Source organism: Tribolium madens, unplaced genomic scaffold, assembly GCF_015345945.1.
Source record: "Tribolium madens isolate multiple individuals breed KSU strain unplaced genomic scaffold, Tmad_KSU_1.1 Scaffold_71;HRSCAF=194;Tcas5.2_LG6, whole genome shotgun sequence".
Lineage (NCBI taxonomy): Eukaryota > Metazoa > Arthropoda > Insecta > Coleoptera > Tenebrionidae > Tribolium > Tribolium madens.
This window is the reverse complement of record NW_025401041.1, coordinates 4,549,613-4,558,786: the sequence shown is the minus strand read 5'-3', so window position 1 is coordinate 4,558,786 and position 9,174 is coordinate 4,549,613. Positions and strand designations below refer to the sequence as shown.

The 9,174-nt window shown below is 30.4% G+C and overlaps 1 protein-coding gene across 3 annotated transcripts in view; it reads right to left on the bottom strand.

Annotated features, from left to right (window-relative positions):
• Positions 1-9,174, bottom strand: part of LOC123008726 (cyclic nucleotide-gated cation channel beta-1) — a 101,736-nt gene that overhangs the window by 7,359 nt on the left and 85,203 nt on the right. For all 3 annotated transcript variants that reach the window (XM_044404714.1, XM_044404715.1, XM_044404716.1), the window contains 3 exons: positions 3,882-4,282; positions 3,355-3,831; positions 170-481 (listed from right to left, as the gene is read on the bottom strand). In XM_044404714.1, the coding sequence (XP_044260649.1) occupies positions 170-481; positions 3,355-3,831; positions 3,882-4,282 (1,190 nt within the window). The remainder of the gene's footprint in view (positions 1-169; positions 482-3,354; positions 3,832-3,881; positions 4,283-9,174) is intronic.

The window sequence follows — 9,174 nt, the reverse complement described above, 5'->3', positions numbered from 1 at the left end:
CGTTAATAATACAAACTTTATTTTTTTCAAGTGTCATCCCGTGTATCGATTTTTTTCATTTTTGCAGAAAATAAAGCCTATTAAAAGGGCATTTGCTGTAAATCTGTGTTTGCATTACACGATATAAGAGATTGTACGATCTTTTTGAATCACTCTGTATAATACTTACCGGAATGACAATTTGTTGCTTGGTATTTTCGAGGAGAATGAGCCTCTGGAGACCGAGGTTTGAGGTGGGGGGCTGGTGGGGTTGCTGGTGATGGAACTGGTTCTGGACAATTTTGGTTTTTCTTCTTTAATTGTTCCTTCTTTTCCTTTAAGCATGAGAATTCGTTGCAGTAATGGGAGGCCAGCTCCTATGGGCTCGTTGGTATCCTCGAGGATTGGTGGAGGACTCTTAACACTGGAAGACGAAGGAGACAGGATCGGAGGTGTGGCGCTTTTTGAACGTTCTTCATTCTCTTGTTTCTCTTTCAGTAATCTGCGAAAATTGTGGTTATACAGGATGGTCCATCTATGCAAAAGTGCAAAATTGTGCTTTATTTAATACTCCTAAAGCATTTTTTAAACATTTTATTGTTCACAAAGGTGAAGTTTAAACAACGAGTGACATTTATTTTATTTATTTAACAAATCGAAAGAATTTTATTTTTAACAGTTCTTTTACTATGAAAAAGAAAGATTACAAAATTTGCAAAAAATGTTGATAAGCGAAATCATAGTTGGCTGATGTTGATGGAATTTAGGATAAGGGCCTAAACGTTGTTTCTAAACAACTTTTCTTAATAACTTTTTGTCGTATTTTCCACATAAAAGACACTTTATCCACCAAAAAATAAGTTTTTTTGAAAACTTCCAAGGCATACTTGATTTTTTAAAACTAAAATTATGTTGAAAAATAGTTTTTAACTAAGTAAATTACGAAAATTTGAATCAAAATTTTTTTATCATTTTCTAGAGTCGTTTCACCTATCCGGGGAAACACTGTCATTATAATAAATATAAATTTTGTCAGTAAAAAGTGTTTTATTAAAAAAGAACGTCGTATTTGACTTGCACATAATGGGTATAATTCCCAATTTACATCTTGATCCTCCTCATACTCTTGAAAAATAGCCTCTATTATATGCTCGTTAAATAATATACTATTTTACCTAATTATTTTTTTACCCTAGAATTCAAATATCAAACAAAAGAGTGGGTCTTTTTTATAATGCTATCTTAATTCGTTCTATAATTACAAAACATCCTGTATAAATCTTATTATTTTCGAAATTTGCGTTAAATAAAACACTACTACAACCAAAAAAATTGTGTTATTTTTCATACAAGAGCAAAATTTTTTTGCAAGAAACAGAATTTCAGAACTTATACAAGGTGTACCAAGTTTTATCTGCAGACCTGTAACACACTTAAAACAAGAAGAAACAATATTTAAGAACCTACAAGGTGTACCAAATTCAACACTCTTAAAACACAGAAAAAAATTATAAAAAGTATGAATTACACTAAAATTATATTCTAATCTTTTTTTTTTTATTTTTTTCTATTCATGTTAAAGAATTTGTACTTTTCTCAACCGTTTCCGTTCAATCTTTAACTGTGGAAAAAATTAAATAATAATAATAAAAAGAAAAAAGTATAAAATACAGTACGATCAAAAAGTCTTTCTATCAAGTAGGTGTACTAGTTGAGCACGTATGTCGCATGGCAGTTCGTATGTTAGTTAGATGTCAAAAAATTATTTAATAAAAATTAAAATATTGATCGAAGCAAATTGAAGTGTTTTTTCACACAAATCGTTCACTATAAGGTTTCTTGTCATAAATTACATAATTTTTTTTTGACATTTCTCATTTGTCATTGGGACATTTTACCTTCTCTGACACACATTCAAAATTTCTACGATTGCTTGATAGAAAGACTTTTTGATCTCACTGTACAGGGTGTTCCGTTTTTATTGTTACAAATTTAAACAGGTGATTCAATTCTAAGACAAAAGTTTCTTTTAAACATGTATCGAAAAATGCTTGGTAAGGGAGCTACACCCCCTGAAAGGGGGCTAATAGGTTTTTGCTAATATTTCAGAAATCATTTAAGATAAAATTACAAAATTTGGTACAGATAATAATCTTTATACACCTAAACGAATTCAAACATGAAATGTCGAAATTTCTAATCAGGGGCGTCCGAAACTGGTGGGGTTTAGGGTAAAAAAATACCCTATCTATTTTGGCTCTAGTTTCTTTAGTTATGCATTGACCACAATGGTGGTCACTTTGAACAACTCCTTTAGATTTAGGCAAATTTATTTAATTAATGTTATTATTGTTACTGTAATGTAATGTTAATTAGTCAAGGTTGGTTAAAAAAATATGAATTTCTTGCTTTTATTATTCTGGTGTGTAACATAAATTTTAAATTAATTTTATTCAAAAACAGTAAGTCGTATCGATACAAGAGAGACTTTTCTGTGATAATAAATAGGGTATTTTTTTACTTTAAACTCCCCCAGTTTCGTACGCTCCTGATTAAAAATTTCGACATATAATAAAGAATTCGTTTAGGTGTATAAAGGTTATCATCTGTACCAAATTTTGTAATTTTATCTTAAATGGTTTCTGAAATATTAGCAAAAACATATTAGCCCCCTTCCAGGGGGTGTAGCTCCCTTACCACGCATTTTTCGATACATGTTTATAGGAAACTTTTGTCTTAGAATTGAATATCCTATCACCTGTTTAAATTTGTAACAATAAAAACGGAACATCCTGTATAGTTGTATTGTTAGACAGGTAATAATAATTTTTAAGTATGCAGTTATTTTTTTCAAAAATTCAAATACCACAAAAACAGTAGGTTTATAATGCTATATTAATTCTTTCCGAAATTACTAAAAACTGTATACATATTTCTTATAATTTTTGAAATATGTGCGAAATTTACATTTTTGCAAAAAATAAAATACGAACTTACAAGGTGTACCAAATTCAAGACTTAAAACACAGAAAAAAAAATATGAAACGTATGAATTACACTAAAATGATATTATAATCTTTTTTTACAATTCTTTTTCTAATCATATTAAAGAATTTGTACTTTTCGCAATCGTGTCTAGTTGAGAAAGTTATTCAATCTTTAACTGTGGAAAAAATTAAATAATAATAATAATCAAAAAAAATGTATAAAAATATTACAGCCATTATTTAAGATTAGGGAAACTACGGTTTTAAACTCGCCTTCGGCTCGTATCGTAAATTTCATCTTGGCGGAAATGGCAAGTTTTCTCACTCGTTAAATAATATACTATAGTGTAACTAGGGGTGTTTCGGAGGTGCGTAAAAGTTTACTTACCTGAGTCTGTGAAGGAGGGGCAATCCGGCCCCTAGTGGAGAAGTGACCGCTTCAACACTCACTTCCTTCTTGTCGTTCTCCTCCTGACTCAAATCATGTGACTTAACTCTCGACATCCTCTTCAACGTGCCTTTGTTGTTATTTGGTGTATGCAAGGGTTGTAGTTCAAGCGATTCATCCGATTTTCGATGAGTTCTCGATTTCTTCAGCGCTTTTCGTAGTTCCTTAGCTTCGTTTTTAATTTTGTCGACGAGACCTTTGGGGTCAGGCACGTGGGGGATTCCATGATGATGATGATGATGATGCTCCTTATGTGGAGGATTCCTCGCCGAGGCTTTAACTTCCATCAGCCTTTTGCGTCCAAGAGCTTGAAGGATTTCTTGCGCTTCTGGATAGTCTTTCATCGCAGCTAAAACATCTTCGCGAGATAAAGAAAAGAGTTCGGAGTAGCCGACCGAACGGACGTCGGCTGTTCGCCTATTGATTCAAAAGGTCAATGGATTGGGGGGCGATTTAGCATCACTTACTTATTGAGACCATCCAGATTCAAAATCCCGATTTCGCCGAAGAAATCGCCCGCTTTCATTGTCGTTAAAACTTTACCATTTTCGCTGATCACTTCGAGGATTCCGTCAGCGATGATGAACATTTCGCGGGCGACTTCGCCCTTGCGACATATCGAATCGCCGGGGGTGAAAATGTAGGCTTTCATTTTGAGTACGAGATCGCGGAGGAACTCGGGTTGGCACTCTTGGAAGATCGTGACCTTTTTTAAAACGCTCAGATTGACGTGGAGGGCGAGTTCGGTTTTGAGCTTGTCGGGGAGGAGGCCTAAGGCTGTGTTGATGTCGCCGCCGCCTTGGATGCGCCCCCTAGACCACGAATAGTCGTACCATCGCAATACGCGACGTTTCATTCCACCGGGGACCTGGACCGAAATAGAGTGCGATCGATTGGGGATGGGGAATTTTGATATACAGGGTGGTCCGATTAAACCCCACATACAAAGTATTGAGAGTTTTAGCAATTATATTTATCTGAAATTTTGTGTGTAGCTATAATCGGTCAGGTCCTACTCAATGAATATGTTTTCGAGATGGTGACACTTCCGGTTTACCGGAAGTGGGTATCAACTTTGTTATTTTAAATGGAAAGGTATGTTTTTTATTGCGTTTTTGGATAACGCAAATGATTTTGAGATAGTTTTCATCAGGCTTCCCTATACTTAAGTTTAATCATTTTTGAAGTATTTATACGTTTTTGATATTTTTTTTTGGATTTACACCTTTCTCTACATAAATCGATAACTCTTCCATTTTTAATTATTTTGAAATCGTATTTAGGGGTTTGAAGTAGAAAGGTTAGATATTTCCTTTCGTGTATTCATAATTGTAACAATACTTAACAAACCCACAAAATTTAAGGTTACGTTTGAGAAATTTCAAATAGCCATAACTCAATTTTTTCAAATAGTAGGCCCAGTTTTTTCTTTACTAAACGAAGGAGAATTTAATTTTGCATCTATGTTTAACGGTTTCCAAGTTATTGTGACTTTCTTTTGATAATACGAAAAATTTATTATGTATTATTCATAGTTGTTATGGAAATTTTTCTCACTGAATAAATGATAAGTTTTTTTTCACAAATGTGTTATTTTTTAGTATATACAAATTAAATTTTTTTTAAATCTTTCAATAATTTTAAATTTTGGAAGTTTTTTAATTATTTTTTCAATTGTGAATGCACCAAAATAAAAATTAAACCTTTCTCTTTCAAATGCCAAAATACGATTTTATAATAGTTAAACATGGCAAGAGAAAGGTTCAATCCAAATCAATCCAAATAATTTAAAAAAGTTTAAAAATCTCAAAAATTGCATGCAATTCATTATAATGAATAGTTTTTCTACTGCCGACACTTAAAAAAATTATAGTAACTCTTAGAAATATCACCTGTCAAAATTTGTTTCAGCTTTTTAGACGACATACATATTTGAAAGTGTTTTTCATCAAGTCGTCTATGGAATTTTTTTACATGTAAATTTTTTTGTGCTGCTATACTCTTTTTGAACCAGAGAGTTCTGTCAACAGTGACAGCTGTCAATTGAAATAAATTAATTAAAGGTTAATTAGATTCAATATACCCTAATAGAATTTTTATTTTACATGGAAATCATACACGACTAGATGACAATCATTTTGAAACACATTGTACATTGTTTCTGAAACGTTTCAAAAACTAAACTAAGGAAATAATCCGTAATGAAATACTTTTCTGGACTCATAATAATTCTTTTCAAAAAATACCCAAAATAAACCAATACTAGTTAAAATATCGTTGTTATATTATAATAAAAAAACTTTAACAGCGACAAAAGTTTAATAGACAGCTTAAAGTTCCTAGTTTAAATTTAATAGAATGAATTTTTGTGTTGACTTCCAAGATTTTTTCAACAGAACTTTTAAAAAATTAGAAATCATATGTCAAAATAAACAAAATGTACTCTAATAACACAAACAAATTTTATCGGTGAAAAATCAGAGAAAAACCAGGAGCAATTTATTGCCTGTGAAGTCAAAAAATGCAACAAGATACTCGTAGTTTATTAAGTATTAAGGACGGTAAGTACGTTTTACGGGTAGAGAGTAATGGTGTTACACTAACTCCCGAGATGCTTATACTATTTTTTGCCCGAACGATTGGTTAATTAATTGATTAATAAAAATATTTAAAAAAATTACACCTTGAAAATGTAAATTTTATCAAAAATTGTAAATCTGGACGACTTTTAGTAATATTGTTGCTTATAGAAAAGTTTTTACTTTCATAATTAATAATTTCACTTAATAAATGTTCATTGTACTTTATTAATTTGTCACGAGCGGTAAGTTGAACTTACCGCCTTGAGATCAAACCTTGTAGTCGGGTAGTCGGGCAAAAAAAGTGTATGCTTCGTTTCATGTGTGGAAAAATAAAAAAGCTATCACGGAAATTACCGAAGAGGTTAAACATTGGCTTTGAAGGATAAAACAATTTTTTTCTACGACTGTTATAAAAAGTGTGTAAAAAAACAGTTATCATTTATTTTACACAACGTGTCATAAATCCAGAACGATTTTTCACACGCTAGTTTCATGAAACAAATAAAAACAAAATCATTTCGTGTTTTTTTGTGTATTTGATACAGTCGTAGAAAAAGTATAGTGTGCAACACGTGTGAAAGCCACTTTTCACACTTTTTGACTTGTGACACGTATGTGAAAACACGAAGAGAACACAGTAGAAGTCGAAATGGAAAAGTATAAAGCAGAGGGAGGAGAATACAGAAGAAATTAAAAAGGAGGGTATATCACAAGTTCGAAAATAGGAAAACTGTGACAATTAAAGTCTACTCTTTCATAATTGCAATTTTTATTTTTGAATTTTGACTTTCAAATTGAAAAAAAGCTTTCTGTTAGCATTTTATAATTCCATTGTCGTTAGTAACATAGGTACTCGTATTCTGGTCTGATTATGATTATAACTTTTGAATAAAAAAATCAGATAAACTGTGAAGTTATAAAAAAGTTATAAAAAGCAACAAAGTTTCAAAATGAATGAATGTTTTGTAAAAAAAGTTTTATCTACAATCATTAAATAATACGTTTGTTATTTACGTAACTATCTGTCATTACGATAAATATAAATTTTGTAAGTGAAAAGTGTTTTATTAAAAAAGATCGTAGATAAAACGTTGTATTTGACTCGCATATAATGGCTATAATTCTCTGAGATAATTTTCATCTTGTTCTTTCTCATACTCTTGAAAAATAGTCTCGGTTATATGCTCGTTAAATAATATACTATTTTACTTAATTATTTTTTAACAGAGAATTTAAATATGAAACAAAATAGTGGGTGTTTCTTTATAATGCTATCTTAATTCTTTCCATAATTACTAAACACCCTGTATATATCATATTATTTTTGAAATTTGTGTTAAATGAAACACTACGACAACAACAAAAAATGTGTTATTTTTTATACATGAACAAAATTTACATTTTTGCAAGAAATAGAGTTTCAGAATTCATACCAAGTACCAAGTTTTATCTGCAGACCTGTAACACGCTTAAACCACGAAAAAAATCTGAACAAATATTTGTATTTTTAAGCAAGTAATAATAATTTAAAAAAAAATTCAATTACCAAAAAAAAAAATAGTGAGTGTTTCAGTTGTACCACATTTTGTAATTTTATCTACAATGAATGAAATACTAAAAAAAAATCCTCCTTTCAGAAAATGTAGCTCCCTTATACAACACTTTTCGATACATGTTCATGGGAAACTTTTAACTTAAAATTGAATATTCTATCAACTGCTCAAATTTGGAACAATAACATCCTGTATAATGCTATAATAATTACTAAATATTCTATTATACCTTAGTTTTAATAATATAATAATATGTGTAAATAAAGCGCTACGATAAGAAAGGTCTTATTTTTCATATAAGAACAAAATTTACATTTTTGCAAGAAACGGAATTTCAGAATTTATACAAAGTGTACCAAATTTTATTCACAGACCACTTTTAAAACATCGAAAAAACTAGGAAAAGTGGGATAAAAATAATCTGAATAAATTTTCGTATTATTATGGACAAGTGATAATATTTTTTTAAGTAGTTATTTTTTCAAAAAATTCAAATATTGAACAAAATAGTATTTTTTTTTTAATAATGGAATCTTAATTCGTTCTATAATTATTTAACACTCTGTATCCAGGGTACGCCAGAACTAGCGCCCCAGAGAAAAATGCCATGTAAGGTAAGGTTCCATGTAAGGTTTATTTTTTTCAAATGATAGGTCAGAATTGTTTTTTTTTTCTTCAGTTTTATATTTTGTTACCTATAGATAGTATGTATTAGGTGTTACCTAGGTTTTGTAGCGCAGAATGCTCTTTTGTTTTATGTTTTTTAATGGAATAAAATATTTTCTTATATAATCACCCGGTATTATTTTTTTTCTCTCGATTTTTGCCATCCCACTCGTCAAGAATATATATATTTTTTAAAAGTGTGTTCGAATTAACCCGCAAAGAGTCCAAACTTGAATTTCCCTCTGAATAAATATGTGTTCAAATTCACCACGCTAACCGAGGTGAATTCGAACATCAAATGAAAATTTAAAAAAAATTTTGGTTGAAAACTGAAACAATGTACATTGCGGAATCAAAAGAAGAAAGTCTAGGCTATCTTAATTAATTTTTTCAGATTTTTATTCGCGATTTAAAAAAATTATTGGAGAAAAAACATGCAAAATGCGTTCAAACCTCGGATTACAGTACATACCAGAAATATGGAAAAAAATATCTATAGAAATTTCAAAGTTATGAGAGTTTAAATTTTGTACTTTGACTCTATTCATTTCTGTTGGAAAAATAATTTTCCATTTTTTTGCTACAGGCTTTTAGAAGAGAAAACAACGAAATTGTAACTCTGTTTGCTGTTATTTGCGGCTTTTAGTGTCAAAATGTTTGTACCTTTACTAAATACTTATAAAAAACATATACAAGATCATTATCCTCTGAAATCAACTGCGAACTTTCAGCGACTTTAATTGTAAAATATAGTTTAATCCTTGTTACTGTGTATCGTTCACCCCAAGGTGACATCAAAAAGTTCCTTGATGTACTAAACGAATTATTTTCACTTATAGACTATAAGAAAAAAAATGTTATAATTGGTGGAGACTTCAATGTTCATTTCAACAAAAGCGGCATTAGTGAGGCATTAGTTTGTGACCTATTTAAAAGTTTTGGTTTCTCTTCTTTAGTTA